Below are 17791 nucleotides of genomic sequence, written 5' to 3' on the forward strand. Positions count from 1 at the left end.
TATTACTCTCTTCAAACTTAACTCTAACTTCCTCAAGATGTTACTAAGACACACCTTAAACACTCTTGACATGTTAGCGAGTTATAACATTTAAATTACTCTTTTTTGTCATCAATAAAGTACCTGAAAACAGGGGAGAAATAATCACGAGAGTGATACGGTGTTGTTTTCTCAATTCAACTTTTAGTTCAATGAGAAAAGACCGAGATTTCCCCAGGAATATGGGTGGAGACCAGAGCAATCGATCTCCGGCTCATAGATTAAGAGCATTTCGTAGATCACAGATTAACACTTTTAGGCACCACAAAATAAAGCAATCAATATAATGTTTACACATTACTCACAATTCGTACCCTTTGTACGCTTGACAGATTTTAACTTTAACACAATTATATGAATGTTATCGATCTCTATCAACTAATACTGAATGCATCTTTTTAACCTTAGATGTTTTAAGATCCTCACATACTATGAACTTACTAATACTTTTTAATGTATAACAGGCTATGAATATTTCCTTTAACCTGTCACACAAGCAGTTGCTCCCGATGACACTTGGGTACACTGCCAGAGGCTCTTGCTGCCAAGGGAATGCCTGACAGCTTGAAATACATTTTGGACACTACAGTGAAAATGTTGAACTTTGTTAAAGCAAGCCCCCTGAACTCTAATGCCCCCTGAGCGCTATGCAATGATATGGGCAGCGACCATGTAACACTTTTATAACATGCAGAAATGTGCTGGTTATCAAGGGGCAAATAATTGACATGTTTTTTTAATAGAGAGATGAGCTTAAAGTTATCTTTACTGACCATAATTTTCACTTGTCTGACCTCTTGCATGATAACTATTTTCTCACACAACTAGCCTATCTGGGTGATTTTTCTTGCCTGACTCTCCGCAACTATATTCAATGTGAGGCACAAAATTGAGGCTATGATTGACACAAACAACTGGATTCTTTATCCCTTTCCTGCCCTGCCTCCAGTCCACTTATCGATATCTGAACAAGAGAGCCTCATCGAAATTGCAACAAGCAGTTCTATGAAAATGTCATTTAATCAGAAGCCATTGCCAGATTTGCTGCGCTCAGAGTATCCTGCCTTGGCAAATCACGCTGTTAAGACACTGATGCCCTTTGCCCCTTTGCAACCACGTACCATGTGAGAGTGGATTCCCAGCCCTCACTAGCATGAAAATTAAGTACAGCCACAGACTGTGTGGAAAATGATTTAGGACTGAGACTCTCCAATACAACCTAACATTGCAGAGTTATGTACATCCTTTCAAGCACACCCTTCTCATTAACCTGCGGTGAGTTATTCACAATTTTCAATGAACAAATAAGGTTTTATATGTAAGATAAAGAGAAAAAATATGTATTATTATTTGTGCTCTGGTCCTATAAGAGCTCTTTGTCACCACCTGGCTCGTGGGAAGTGACAATCTCACACTCAATCTTACATTTTATTAAACATATGGTATAGTGTGTGTGGCAGGCTTACAATGATGTCAAAAAACATTTGAGAGTGCGCTGACGCTGGTGCTAGAGGGTGTACGCAGCTGGAAGTTGTTTTTTGGGGGAATATGGATCCACTGCTTTAGGTGGTACAAAAGTGCTTTGAGTTTGAGCTCATAATTCCAATGTGTTTTTGTCCCCACAGGAGAACTCTATATCACCACCCAAGCCTACAAGGCAGCACAAGATGATGAGCTAACTCTTGAGACTGGAGAAACTATTGAGGTCATTCACAAGCTGCTGGATGGATGGTGGGTGGTCAGGTATGTAGGCTGATTCTGTACTCTTCCCTGCTCTCTATTCATCTCTGTAATAAGTTCAGACCACAGGCAGGCAGCTGTGTGGATCAGTAGTAGCTTACATATTTGCTACTGTTGTATCATATAGCCACACACACACACACACAGTGTTTCTAAGTGCTTGTTGGGTGTATCGTCTTGGATAGGAAAGGAGAGGAGACAGGACACTTCCCCTCGATGTTTCTCCACAAAACTGGAGAGAAGAAGAAGATGGAGGAGAGCGTGATTAGAAGACAGATACCACCACCCAGACGGTAGGCCTACAAACTTCTGGACATTTATTTTGGATGACATCCTCTATGGATAAAGTTATAAAAGCATAGAAACTCCGACAAAGACCTTGTCGTTCGTACTTTGTCTTAACTGAGTTAAGAAATTAAGAATTCAAATGGGCTTCTTATTGTATTGAAGCAATGGGATGATTGTTATCACAGCGCACTACCCTTTTTTATGGGCGATAGGTTCACTGCATTCTGTATCAGGAAGTAGGCTGGCCCTCTTTGAAGTCTCATAGATTGATGCATTGCACTCTTTTTGTTTATAAAGCCCTCCTGCATCAACTTCCGCCATACCTCACTGCATTATTAATTTGAAATAAGGTATGTAAGGACTCAAGTAAAAGTCTCCCAGTAAATTACTACTTGAATAAAAGTCTAAATGTATCTGGTTTAAGATTAAAGTACTCAATTGTCATACTTGAGTAAATGTAGAATTGTCACGTTGGCATGAAGAATCGGGAGACAGGTGCAGGAATGCGTAATATTTTTTTTTTACAGTGTGCCGTGTAAAGGTACGGGGACGAAGACCAAACAAACACGTAACAAAATACAGGGTAGAAACCCAAAACAAAAGAGCATAAATAACACATGCGCACAATGATTAACTCACAGGACGAGACCCGTAATCATCTGCGCGATCCACAATGGCACGTAAAGCCAAAACACACAGCACAGGTACTCACACGCATCAACGGACTTTGGAACAATAATTGACAGTCCAACGGTGAAACAAAGAGCACATTTATACAATTACAATCAGTGGTAATTGGGACCAGATGTGCGTAATGACACAGTTCCGGAGGGATCTGTGACAACATTCTACATAAAATTCCTTATTAAGCAAGCCAGAATGTTTTATTGTTAAAAAATATATATACGGACAGACAAGGGCACACTCCCACACTCAGACATAATTTACAAACACAGTGATTGTGTTTAGTGAGTCTGCCAGATCAGAGGCAGTAGGGATGATGCGTTATATTGATAGGTGCTTGAATTTGGACCATATTGCTGTCCTGCCTTAGCGTTCGAAATGTAACGGGTACTTTTGGATGTCAGTGAAAATGTATGGAAGTAAAAAATAGAAATAAGGTACAGATCCCCCCCCCCCCCCCAAAAAAAATATAATAATAATTTAGTACTTCAAAGTATTTTTATTTTACCCCGCTGGACGTATGAGCTACCAGACCCGGTCTGAGGGGTGGCTAACTCTGGAGATACCTAATGATTACCACTGAGTTGGGTAGATCTGCTTTTAGTTTTCTTGCACCTTACGTGTGGAATGATCTCCAATATACTTTAAAATTGGAGGAATTGGTACCGCTAAGGCATTTCAGATCTTTTTACTGAAGACTGTCTGTTTTTTATGATTGTGTTTTGCTTCTCATGTATTGTTGTGTATATCAAAGTTTATATGGATGCATAGTTTAACGTGTATATTGTATTTTTATATGTATTGTGCTAAACAGGGCTCATCTGGAAAAGATACTTTGGTCTTGGAATTGAATCCCTGTCTAAATGATGGTTAAATAAAATATTGATACTTTTAAATGGTTTGTTTTAACTTCTCTTTTCCTCTTTCGACATATATCTCCTCTTGGCTTTCAGGTCTACAATCCGCAATGCCCAGAGCATTCACGGTAAAGGGCGCAAGGGCATCAGCCAGAACACGTACCGCAGGAACAGTCGCCGCTTCCTGCTGCAGAAAGGCGACTGGCCCAATCAGCCCAGGAAGACCTCTAATGACGCCACACAGTCTCCCCTGCAGGAGAGGGAAAACGGAGGTACACCATTTTGATGCAGGCAGCCATTTTTATACTGTATGAAATCCTATTGGGGCAGACCTGGGTTGAAATATTGCTGTATTGTTTTCTTTCAAAGCTTTATTGAGCTTGCCTGAAATGCAGAATGGAACCAATGAAATAGTACCAAAAGTTCAAACCCCGTTTATGTGGCACTCCAGGCAAGCTCAGCTCCAGGCACTCCTTTACAGCTCAGCTGTAAAGCAGCAGTGACAACTGCTGAAGTAAAAAGGGCTTTATAAAATACATTTGATAGATTGATTGAGCTCAAGCAAACACTGCTAAGAGTTTGAAAGAATACAGATACTATTTGAAGCCAGGTCTCCGGTGGGGTAGTATTGGCTATGACTTGCTCCCACAGTAAAGCCTTTCAATCAGACAGCAAAGCTGTATATTGCCGTCTCCATAAAAGCAGCAATGCGCTTGCCCCGATCACCTGAGGATTTCTCCTTTTCTGATAACAATTTCCTGTGTTTGAGGGGTGCAAATTCCACGTGTCACTTAAATTTCACTGGATTGATTGCTTTCATTTTACTCTTGTTACTCTTTCCTACTCTCACTTGTGCCATTCGTTTTTTATGTTAACATTTACAACCACGAAAATGTTTGTAATGACCTTTCAAAGACTCCGGTAATGACTGAAATGGGCTTAATGGAATACATTGGTTTTCTGTTACGTCTATAAAGGGACACTACTCATCCGGGACTGGGGTACGCACCAATCTAACAGTTCAACTTCATCTGAATTCAAGCAACAACGACACAATCGTTTTAATAATTTTTTTATTTATTTTTATTTTTTATAGATGCAGTCAAAATGTTGTGATGAATATTCATATCATAGTCACCAGTCAATTCTATTACACTAAAATGTTACTTCAACCAGCGATTGCTTGAGATGGCTAGCTATGCTGCCAGTATGTCTTAATGAGTGTTAGCATGGTAATAGCATACCCTGCACACAGCATTTATTTATTTTTTAAGGGGCATGCAGTAGGTTAATGATATCAGCCAACTGATGTTGTATCGGACATTTCAAACAACATTCCCAGCTACAGTCACGGTATTTAGTTTAAGAGAATTAACGAGATTTAACAAAGCAAATCGCAGACTTTTTCATCCCTACCCCAGTAGACCCACATTACCCTATAAGAACGCTAACTCCTGGTCGGGGATTTAACGCAGCATCTCGACACTTACATTACCAAAAAGAGATTAAATAACTATTTTGGCGAGTGTTTTATGAGCAGTTAACAAATGAAATGCGCTGAAATAAAAGCAACTTCCGTCTGTTTGGGTTTATTAGCTACAACTCTCTTCACATTTTGTTTAGCCCAGACAGGTACGGTGTCTCCCGTAGGACCTCTAACGTGAGTCAAAAGGAACACCCAACAGCCATTCCCAGGGGCTCCATAGCGAACATAAATACAACTGTTTATTATGGATTTTCATGGCAATTAAGTTGGCATGCGCTACACAACGTATGTAAATTGACACTCCCTACTCTCAAACACAAATGTCATGCTGTTGACGGGCGTCTCTCCATGTAGTTTCAGCTTAACACGTGGTTGATCATTCATAAATTCTCTCTCTGAACCTGCTCGGAACGCACACTAACCGTGATGAAGTTAGCCCAATAGAGATATCCAACATCAAACAAATTCTGCCGCAGTCGCACACAGGCTTCAGCGAGCTAGAGTTGGCTAGCTTGGCTACAGTTGGCTAGCTTGCTAGCTACCTCTTGACACAAATGAGAGAACATCACTCTGACCTCTTAACTCTCCCTAGAAGACTGTTTTCACATTATAGACGGGTGAGTGACTAACTGTGTTGAAGTTTGGCCAGAGTGAATGTACGAATGCCCACAAGAAACACACCCACATCAAAGCACACCTCCAAGATGCAAATCTTGTCTTTTCAGTTGCATTTATTAACGAGGAGGGCGGAAAACTGAGGCGAAATCAGCCAATTCAGACCCCTTTAATTATTTGTCTCTGCCAGTACAATGTTGTGTGTGCTATAATTCAATCAATATCTGATGGGAATTCAAACATTTGGAGTATCTGCATCCATTGTCCAACTGTTATAGTTCTCATAATTTCATTGTTTAACCTTTTACCAATTTCAATGACCGTTTCTAAAATAAGGCCTTCACAGTTTTCTACCGATTGACTTTCAGACAACATCCCAAAGCCAGCAGGCTCTAGTCCAGGGGGCGAGCTGAAGAAAGGGGCTCCCTTCATCCCCCCTCGGCCCAGTCCTGAACTCATCATGGAGCGCTGCACGGAGAACACCTGCAAAAAAGTCAGCGTCCGCAAGACGAACTGAGCTTTAAACTTTGTGTCAGTAATGGAATGCAAAGAAAGATGGGTTAATGTGTGCAATACAAACTGATCAGCAGATAAAGCCAACCATGTGTACCATAGAGGACACTTTGCATTTTGTTCTAAATGTAAACACTTAGAACTAACTAAGTGTACACTCCTCTACCTATTTATTTGGACAGTGAAGAAAAAACATTTCATTTGGCTATAGAAATATGAGGCGACAGTACAGAATGTCACCTTTTCTTTGAGGGCATTTTCATATCGGTTTTCTTTATGTATACTGAACAAAAATATAAATGCAACAATTTCAATGACAGTTCATAGTTCATTTCAGTTACAGTTCATAGAAGGAAATCAGTTCATTTAAATACATTCATCAGGCCCTAATTGAGGGAGCCTGGCCCAGACAATCAGAATGAGTTTTCCTCACAAAAAGGCTTTATTACAGACAGAAATGCACTTCAGTTTCATCAGCTGTCTGGGTGACTTTTCTCAGATAATCCCGCAGGTGAAGATGTGGAGGTCCTGGGCTGGCATGGTTACAAGTGATCTGTGGTTGAGGCCAGTTAGACATACTGACAAATTTTCCAAAATGACGCTGGAGGCAGCATATGGTAGAGAAATTAACATTCAATTCTCTGGAAACAGCTCTGGTGGACATTCCTGCAGTCGGCATGCCAATTGCACGCTCCCTCAACTTGAGACATCTGTGGAATTGTGTCGTGTGACAAAACTGCACATTTTAGAGTGGCTTTTTATTGTCCCATCACAATTTCAGGGATCTTTTATTCCAGGTCATGAAACATGTGACAGCACTTTACATGTTGTGTTTGTATTTTTGTTCAGTATACAATAAGTTACCCTAAAATGACATCGGTGTATTACACATTTTTAAGTGTCCATTTTCTCTGTTACTTTTTTATAAAGTGTGTGGTTAGTAAATGTGTTTGCGACGCCATATGCAGTTTTTGGAATATTAGCTTCTTTATTTGTTTGCTGAAATAAGCTATTTGTAACCTACAAAATAAATAATATGGTCTGAAATTATTTTGTGCAGTCTGCTATTTCATCGTTAGCGACGATGTCCCCTCAGTGACCAAGAACCATGGATTACAGGCACTATCCGCACTGAGATAAAGGCTTGAGCTACTGCTTACAAAGAACAGGACGCAGACATGGAAGCATACAAGAAAGCCCACTATGACCTCCGATTAGACATCAAACATGCAAAAGGAAAATAATCATATCCTATAATCCTATTGCACCGGCTCCGACGCTCGTCGTGTGTAGCAGGGCTTGCAGACGATAACAGATTACAAAGGGAAACCCAGCAGTGAGCTGCCCAGTGATGCAGAACTCCCAAACGAGCTAAATGCCTTCTCTGCTCACTTCGAGGAAAACAACACTGAGTCTTGCGTGAAAGCCCCTGTTCCGGATGACCGTGTGATCTCACTCTCCATGGACTATGTGAGAAACCTTTAAACAGACCAACACTCGCAGACGGAATACCACGGTGCCTTCACAAAGCATGCGCAGACCAGATGGCAAGTGTCTTCACAGACATTTTCAATCTCCTCCTAACATGTTTCAAGCTGACTACCATTGTCCCTGTTCCCAAGAACTCCAACATCATCCCAGACACCCTGGACCCACCCCAAATTTCATATCGCCTCAACAGATCCACAGATGATGCAATCTCAATTGCACTTCACACTGCCTGCTCCCACCTGGACAACAGGGGAAATGACTGTGAGAATGCTGTTCATAGACTACAGCTCAGCGTTCAACACCATAGTCTCCTCCAAGCTCATCTCTGAACACCTCCCTCTGTTACTGGATCCTTGACATCCTGACGGGCCGGCACAGGTAATGAGGGTTGGTACAAGACCTCCGCCACGCTGACCCTCGGGGGCCCCTCGGGTGTGTGCTTAGACCCTCCTGTACTCCCTGTTCACCCACGACTGGTGGTCACGCATGACTCCAACACCATCAACAGCAAAAGCATTTGCCTATGTCAATCTACTATCCCCCATAGTACAAAAGTTGACCTATTCTGTGCGAGAAAGAAATATTCCAAACATAGTCTGGGATAGTTGTGGGATGCGATAGAGCCCAAATTAATGAAACCACTAGCATAAAAAAAAAAACATTTTTATGCAATGAGGCTAATGCAACAGCCTCAAATTGCGGTCCAAATAAATGCTTCCAGAGAGTTCAAATAACAGACACATCAACATCAACTGTTCAGATGAGACTGAATGAATCAGGCCTTCATGGTCAAATTGCTGCAAAGAAACCACTAGTAAAGGACACCAATAATAAGAGACTTGCTTGGGCCAATAAACACGGACAAAAGACATTAGACCGGTGGAAATCTGTCCTTTGGTCTGATGAGTCCAAATATGAGATTTCTGGTTCCAACCGCCGTGTCTTTGTGAGGCACAAAGTAGGTGAACGGATGATCACTACATGTGGTTCCCACCGTGAAGCATGGAGGAGGAGGTGTAATGGTGTGAGGTATGCTTTGCTGGTGATACTGTCTGTGATTTATATAGAATTCAAGGTACAGAAAATCACATTGTAGGCTTTTTAATGAATTTATTTGCAAATTATGGTGGAAAATAAGTATTTCTTCAATAACAAAAGTTTATCTCAATACTTTGTTATATACCCTTCGTTGGCAATGACAGAGGTCAAATGTTTTCTGTAAGTCTTCACAAGGATTTCACACACTGTTGCTGATATTTTGGCCCATTCCTCCATGCAGATCTCCTCTAGAGTAGTGATGTTTTGGGGCTGTTGCTGGGCAACACAGACTTTCAACTCCCTCCAAAGACTTTCTATGGGGTTGAAATCTGGAGACTGGCTAGGCCACTCCAGGACCTTGAAATGCTTCTTACGAAGCCACTCCTTCATTGCCCGGGCAGTGTGTTTGGGATCATTGTCATGCTGAAAGACCCAGCCACGTTTCATCTTCAATGCCCTTGCTGATGGAAGGAGGTTTTCACTCAAAATCTCACGATACATGGCCCCATTCATTCTTTCCTTTACACGGATCAGTCATCCTGGTCCCTTTGCAGAAAAACAGCCCCAAAGCATGATGTTTCCACCCCCCATGCTTCACAGTAGGTATGGTGTTCTTTGGATGCAACTCAGCATTCTTTGTCCTCCAAACACAACGAGTTGAGTTTTTACCAAAAAGTTATATTTTGGTTTCATCTGACCATATGACATCTTCTTCTGGATCATACAAATGCTCTCTAGCAAACTTCAGACGGGCCTGGACATGTACTGGCTTAAGCAGGGGGACACGTCTGGCATTGCAGGATTTGTTACTTTGGTCCCAGCTCTCTGAAGGTCATTCACTAGGTCCCCCCGTGTGGTTCTGGGATTTTTGCTCACCGTTCTCGTGATCATTTTGACCCCACGGGGTGAGATCTTGCATGGAGCCCCAGATCGAGGGAGATTATCAGTGGTCTTTTATGTCTTCCATTTCCTAATAATTGCTCCCACAGTTGATTTCTTCAAACCAAGCTGCTTACCTATTGCAGATTCAGTCTTCCCAGCCTGGTGTAGGTCTACAATTTTGTTTCTGGTGTCCTTTGACAGCTCTTTGGTCTTGGCCATAGTGGAGTTTGGAGTGTGACTGTTTGAGGTTGTGGACAGGTGTCTTTTATACTGATAACAAGTTCAAACAGGTGCCATTAATACAGGTAATGAGTGGAGGACAGAGGAGCCTCTTAAAGAAGTTGTTACAGGTCTGTGAGAGCCGGAAATCTTGCTTGTTTGTAGGTGACCAAATACTTATTTTCCACCATAATTTGCAAATACATTTATAAAAAATCCTACAATGTGATTTTCTGGATTTTTTTCTTCTCATTTTGTCTGTCATAGTTGAAGTGTACCTATGATGAAAATTACAGGCCTCTCATCTTTTTAAGTGGGAGAACTAACACAATTGGTGGCTGACTAAATACTTTTTTGCCCCTCTGTATATCTCTCTAGTCACCCCCAAAACCAATTATTTCGTTGGCCGCCTCTCCTTCCAGTTCTCTGCTGCCAATGACTGGAACGAACTACAAAAATATCTGAAACTGGAAACACTTATCTTCCTCACTAGCTTTAAGCACTAGCTGTCAGAGCAGCTCACAGATTACTGCACCTGTACATAGCCCATCTATAATTTAGCCCAAACAACTACCTCTTTCCCTACTGTATTTATTTTATTTTATTTATTTATTTTGCTCCTTTGCACCCCATTATATTTATTTATACTTTGCACATTCTTCCCCAGCAAATCTACCATTCCAGTGTTTTACTTGCTATATTGTATTTACTTTGCCACCATGGCTTTTTTTTGTTGCCTTTACCTCCCTTATCTCACCTCATGTGCTCACATCATATATAGACTTGTTTCTACTGTATTATTGACTGTATGTTTGTTTTACTCCATGTGTAACTCTGTGTTGTTGTATGTGTCGAACTGCTTTGCGTTATCTTGGCCAGGTCGCAATTGTAAATGAGAACTTGTTCTCAACTTGCCTACCTGGTTAAATAAAGGTGAAATAAAAAAATTAAGATAATTTAACCTGTCTCAACGTCAACAGTGAAGAGGCGACTCCGGGAGGCTGGCCTTCTAGGCAGAATTGCAAAGAAAAGCCATATCTCAGACTGGCCAATAAAAAGAAAAGATTAAGATGGACAAAAGAACACAGACACTGGACAGAGGAACTCTGCCTAGAACGCCAGCATCCCATAGTTGCCTCTTACCGTCAACAGTGGAGACGGGTGTTTTGTGGGCACTATTTAATGAAGCTACCAATTGATGACTTCTGAGGCATCTGTTTATCAAACTAGACACTCTAATGTACTTGTCCTCTTGCTCAGTTGTGCACTTCTCTTTCTATTCTGGTTAGAGGCAGTTTGCGCTGTTCTGTAAAGGGAGTAGTACACAGAGTTATACAAGATCTTCAGCTCCTCGGCAATTTCTTGCATGGAATAGCCTTAATTTCTTAGAAAAATAATAGACTGATGAGTTTCAGAAGACAGTGCTTTGTTTCTGGCCATTTTGAGCCTGTAATCGAACCCATAAATACTGATGTTCCAGATACTCAACTAGTCTAAAGAAGGCCAGTTTTATTGCTTCTGTAATCAGGACAGCAGTTTTCAGCTGTGCTAACATAACTGCAAAAGGGTTTTCTAATGATCAATGGGCTTCTGTACTCCTATGTAGATGTTTCATAAAAATCTGCTGTTTATAACATTAACAATGTCTACACTGTATTTCAGATCAATTTGATGTTAATTTAATGGACAAAAAATGCTTTTCTTTCAAAAACAAGGACATCTCTAAATGACCCCAAACTTTTGAACGGTAGTGTATTTTCAAAGAAGTGTGGATCATCATTATTTGGAACATATAGATTGTGTCAAATCTGTTTATGGTCCAATAACATATTTAAAATAATCCATCTACCTTGCGGACTTGTTTGGGGAATTTGCACATTCGGATCATTGTTAATTAATATCATCACCCCTTTTGAGTTTCTTTGCCCATGGAGAAGTATATCCCCCCCCCTCCCCCTAGTCTTTTTCCAAACAACTTAATCTCAAATTGTTTATTGATTTTCTTGTAAACAATAGATATTATACTCCTTCTCTTTTAGCCATGTAAATACTGATAGTTCTTTCTTATCTGCTAAGTCATCACAATCAGCGGCTTTGTCTTGCTAACGAAGAGGGAGGGGTTATTGTCCTGACACCACACTGTCAGGTCTCTGAACTCCTCCCTGTAGGCTGTCTCATTGTCGTCACTAATCAGGCCTACCACATTTGTGTCATCTGCAAACTTAATGATGGTGTTGGAGTCGTGCGTGGCCACACAGTCATGGGTGAACAGGGAGTACAGGAGGGGATTAAGCACGCACCCCTGAGGGGCCCCCGTTTTGAGGGTCAGCGTGGCGGATCTAACCTAGCCATCCAATTCAATTGGTGTGGGAGAGGACAGAAGATTGGCATTAAGACGCAACCAGTGAAGGACATCATAGTGGGTAGGTTCAACCATTACTGTGATATTTTTCTGTTTTATGATTAGTAAGTGAAAGGAAAGACCATTGTAAATCAAATAGATGTTATTATACAGAAGCTCTTGGAAATCAGCTAGTGTAAAGACCACATAGAGAGCCCACCCACAGCACCCGTTGCTCTAACAACCAAAAAAATGTGGTATATATTCCACCTTGCCTTCCTCTTATCCTCAATAATTAATTTATGTATGTTCGGTTGTTTCCGGCTGGAGCAGCCTTGTATTTTCTCAATTGTGTAATAAATTAAATCAATCAGCCAATACTCACACCAATTCAATGCCTTTAATACCTATGAGAAGGAGTGTACAAGTGCATACTTTAGGAGAAGTGTGGAGAATTGGGATGCAGCACATCACCACTCTTGTTAAATACAAATGTTCTGATACTTTTTTGCTTTATGTTTTCCCTTCTAGTGTCACTTCTTAGAAATGTAGCACTGTCAGAAATGATAGAGATTGATGTTGAGAAACCCATTCAAAATTGTCTCAGGCTGAGCCAAGACAGAGCAAAAGGGAGCCAAATAAGGACCAGTGGACTAGTGGATGAGAGAGCAGAACAAGAAAGTAATTAACGGTAGGCCTACTGATCAAGTCACAGCAGAGACCTAGCTTATCATACAGAGAATTTGGAAAGTACATTACAGCCTTATTCTAAAATGTATTAAATAGTTTCCCCCCTCTCAAGCTCTGTCAGGTTGGATAAGTAGCGTCGCTGCACAGCTATTTTCAGGTGCTATGTTCAATCAGGTTCAAGTCCGGGCTCTGGCTGGGCTACTCAAGGACATTCAGAGACTTGTCCCGAAGCCACTCCTGCTTTGTCTTAGGGTCATTGTGTGCTTAGGGTCATTGTTCTGTTCTAAGGTGAACCTTCGCCCCAGTCTGAGGGCCTGAGTACTCCGGAGCAGGTTTTCATTGAGGATCTCTCTGTACTTTTCTCGATCTGTTCATCTTTCCATCGATCCTGACTAGTCTCCTAGTCCCTGGAGCTGAAAAACATCCGCACAAAATGATGCTGCCACCACCATGCTTCACCGTAAGGATGGTGTCAGGTTTCCTCCAGATGTGAAGCTTGGCATTCAGGCCAAAGAGTTCAATCTTGGTTTCATCAGGAAGAGTCTTGGTGGTTCCAAACTTCTTCCATTTAAGAATGATGGAGGCCACTGTGTTCTTGGGGACCTTCAATGATGCTGACATTTGTTGGTACCCTTCCCCAGATATGTGCCTTAACACAATCCTGTCTCTGAGCTCTAAGGTCAATTCCTTCGACCTCATGGCTTAGTTTTTGCTCTGACATGCCCTGTCAACCGTGGGACCTTATATAGACAGGTGCGTGCCTTTCCAAATCATGTCCAATCAATTGAATTTACCACAGGTGGACTCCAAATTGTAGAAACATCAAGGATGCTCAATGGAAACAGGATGCACCTGAGATCAATTTCGAGTCTCATTGCACTTACTTATGTAAATGTGTAGCAGTGTGATGTTGTTCCCCTAGATTATGCACCAAGTTGCACACAAGGATCAATTCAAATAGGCCAGGTCAAGAGGGGATGTTAATAATTTGATAATAATAATTCAGTGTTTTTTAAATTTAATTACAGCTGCATAGCTAATGTTATTTTTGGGTGTACAAACACTTTACACGTGATTGTAAAAGTTGTGTATATTTTGGTTTGGCCCATCGCGGGTTATCTGTATTTCCGTACCCCCTTATTGTTCTCTTTTGCCTGACCTTCAGCTAGCAAGGTATGTTGTCCTTGGCTCCGAAATTGTTCAATATAAAACCATTGTAATGTTACACAATGTGCTGTTATGCAACCATTTGATACAATGTGGACAATAAAAAGATTCATGTCACCGAGCTCGCTAACTAGGGTACCTATTGTAACTTGTGAGTACTTGGGACAGTGTTTGAGTGAGTGTCCATGTGCTTGCGTAAGTGCCTAAGAGCTGTGACTGCGCCAAGGGTTAAAATATTGTGTGTTGTCTCTTCGTGTGCAGGTACTGTATGTCTTTTATTTTGTTGGAATTATGTTCTATTTCATTTTACTTGTATTGTATGGTGTGCTGTTGTGCACTGAATGTGTGCACGCAGCACCTGTTATTTCCTTTTGGCGCTCTCTTTTGCCTGACCTTCGGCTAGCAAGGTGCCTGAGAGCTGTGACTGCGCCAAGGGCTAAAGTATTGTGTGTTGTCTCTTCGTGTGCAGGGCAAATGCTTATTTTTGTCCCTTTTTTATGAATACATTTGCAAACATTTCTAAAAACAACCTGTGTTCGGTTTGTCATTATGGGTTATTGTGTGTAGATTTTAGAATAAGGCTGTAATGTGGGAAAAGGGAAGGGATCTAAGTACTCTCCGAACACTGTATACCCATCTACAATACGTTATTGTTTGTCTCCATCTGTCAAACAGGCTGTTGATTCAAGTCTGCCAGTGGATTCTCTGTGAATCCCAAATGAACCCCAGCCCCTGCTTGGAGGGTTTGCATTAATTTTGACTCTATCATCCCAGAACTGTCCCAGTCTGTTTTGAACAGCTACATATTTATCATCCCCGGGATGACGGGAGGACTATAATTTCGAGCCCTGAGTCACAGTAGCAATTGTTGTGTGTTTATCATGTTATCATGTCCCTGTCTATTGTACTTTGTCTAAAAAGATTATTGATGTGTCTGTTTAAAGTGCGCATTCATGTTTTCTCCTAATTTGTGCCTGTGTCATCTCATTCTTGACCATAGGACTGCTTAGAAAATACACTGCTCAAAAAAATAAAGGGAACACTTAAACAACACAATGTAACTCCAAGTCAATCACACTTCTGTGAAATCAAACTGTCCACTTAGGAAGCAACACTGATTGACAATAAATGTCACATGCTGTTGTGCAAATGGAACAGACAACAGGTGGAAATTATAGGCAATTAGCAAGACACCCCAAATAAAGGAGTGGTTCTGCAGGTGGGGACCACAGACAACTTCTCAGTTCCTATGCTTCCTGGCTGATGTTTTGGTCACTTTTGAAAGCTGCGGTGCTTTCACTCTAGGGGTGCATGAGACGGAGTCTACAACCCACACAAGTGGCTCAGGTAGTGCAGCTCATCCAGGATGGAACATCAATGCGAGATGTGGCAAGAAGGTTTGCTGTGTCTGTCAGCGTAGTGTCCAGAGCATGAAGGCACTACCAGGAGACAGGCCAGTACATCAGGAGACGTGGAGGAGGCCGTAGGAGGGCAACAACCCAGCAGGAGGACCACTACCTCCGCCTTGGTGCAAGGAGGAGCAGGAGGAGCACTGCCAGAGCCCTGCAAGATGACCTCCAGCAGGCCACAAATGTGCATGTGTCTGCTCAAACGGTCAGAAACAGACTCCATGAGGGTGGTATGAGGGCCTGATGTCCACAGGTGGGGGTTGTGCTTACAGCCAACACCGGGCAGAACGTTTTTCATTTGCCAGAGAACACCAAGATTGGCAAATTCGCCACTGGTGCCCTGTGCTCTTCACAGATGAAAGCAGGTTCACACTGAGCACATGTGACAGACGTGACAGTCTGGAGACGCCGTGGAGAACGTTCTGCTGCCTGCAACATCCTCCAGCATGACCGGTTTGGCGGTGGGTCAGTCATGGTGTGGGGTGGCATTTCTTTGGAGGGCCGCACAGCCCTCCATGTACTCGCCAGAAGTAGCATGACTGCCATTAGGTACCGAGATGAGATCCTCAGACCCATTGTGAGACCATATCCTGGTGTGGTTGGCCCTGGGTTCCTCCTAATGCAAGACAATGCTAGACCTCATGTGGCTGGAGTGTGTCAGCAGTTACTGCAAGAGGAACGCATTGATGCTATGGACTGGCCCGCCCGTTCCCCAGACCTGAATCCAATTGAGCACATCTGAGACATCATGTCTCGCTCCATCCACCAACTCCACGTTGCACCACAGACTGTCCAGGAGTTGGCGGATGCTTTAGTCCAGGTCTGGGAGGAGATCCCTCAGGAGACCATCCGCCACCTCATCAGGAGCATACCCAGGCGTTGTAGTGAGGTCAAACAGGCACGTGGAGGCCACACACACTACTGAGCCTCATTTTGACTTGTTTTAAGGACATTACATCAAAGTTGGATCAGCCTGTAGTGTGGTTTTCCACTTTCATTTTGAGTGACTCCAAATCCAGTGAGCAGTGTATATTGTCAATTCTCAGAGGAATTCTCAGTTGTCTATCATTTGGTATATTGCTCTTTATCTGGGTATAGACTACGTTTCGTCTATTTTCGACTTCGTTATTGGACTCAAACATGACCTTTTTTTGTAAATATATTCATCACATATTCACTGCTCTTAGCCTATAATTAAACCTTAATTCCATCTTTATCGAACCAACTATAGTTATAAACCCCCTCTGCATAAGCTATATTTTTGTTAAATATGATGTTTCCTTGTTTCTCTCTTCTCTGTGCTGGAGTTCTTTTAAGAACTTGATGGTATAGCAATGATTAACTTGAATCTACTCTTCATTTTCCCCACAAACAAAATCACTTATAGTCCAGCAAAGCATACAGTTTTTTAGTAGTGCCGGTATAATTTAGCCAATAATCTGTTTTCCATTCAAATTCGATGTTTAAACTAATTTGGTTAGCGTAATTCAAATTGTGTAGTGAAACATTATTTGCTGTTGGATCCGGCCTCAAACAAAGGTATTTTTAATGTTGTTTGTAGAGCGGCCAGGCAGCATTCAGCTTTGAGATGCATCGTCCAAACAGCGGCTAAAGGGCGAACATTATCTAATGCCAACATCTCGGCGACATCTTGGCAATTTGCAAACGCTCTCCATACTACATCGGCCAGATGTCACTTCTATATGTGTACTATATCATTGGAAAATGTAATATATCATACAAAACGGAGGGACATAAAACTGTATAATTGTGTGAAAGAAAGAGTTGATGATTCAGATAACATTGACAGTTGCTCAGATAATAAACTGTGATTCAGAATTTACACTCCAGCCCAGCAACGTAGCGTACTGTCACTTGCTTCACTTGTATTGGTTCCTTTCTGAACCGGATCAAAGTTGAAAGTGCAGTTAAGGGTGACTGTCATGGCTCCCTCTGCGGACATACGCATGTCAAAATGGCGTTGAACACACACACAACTCATGTCACCATAATGTACAGTGGCTTCTGAAAGTATTCAGTACCTTCTTCAATATGTTTGGGGAGTCTCCCACATGCCTTTTGGCGAACACCAAACGTGTTTGCTTATTTTTTTCTTTAAGCAAATGCCTTTTTTCTGGCCACTCTTCCATAAAGCCCAGCTCTGTGGTGTGTACGGCTTAAAGTGGTCCTATGGACAGATACTCCAATCTCCACTGTGGAGCTTTGCAGCTCCTTCAGGGTTATCTTTGGTCTCTTTGTTGCCTCTGATTAATGACCTCCTTGCCTGGTCCATGAGTTTTGGTGGGTGGCCCTCTCTTGGCCGGTTTGTTGT

General features: G+C 41.9%; 1 protein-coding gene across 1 annotated transcript in view; it reads left to right on the forward strand.

Annotated features, from left to right (window-relative positions):
- Positions 1–7272, forward strand: part of LOC109892923 (neutrophil cytosolic factor 1-like) — a 30637-nt gene extending 23365 nt beyond the window's left edge. Inside the window, exons 8-11 of the mRNA XM_020485807.2 lie at positions 1665–1782; positions 1965–2072; positions 3705–3880; positions 6078–7272. Of these exons, the coding sequence (XP_020341396.1) occupies positions 1665–1782; positions 1965–2072; positions 3705–3880; positions 6078–6226 (551 nt within the window). The 3' untranslated portion in view covers positions 6227–7272. The remainder of the gene's footprint in view (positions 1–1664; positions 1783–1964; positions 2073–3704; positions 3881–6077) is intronic.
- Positions 7273–17791: the final 10519 nt, after the last annotated feature.

This window comes from Oncorhynchus kisutch, linkage group LG6 (genome assembly GCF_002021735.2).
Source record: "Oncorhynchus kisutch isolate 150728-3 linkage group LG6, Okis_V2, whole genome shotgun sequence".
Lineage (NCBI taxonomy): Eukaryota > Metazoa > Chordata > Actinopteri > Salmoniformes > Salmonidae > Oncorhynchus > Oncorhynchus kisutch.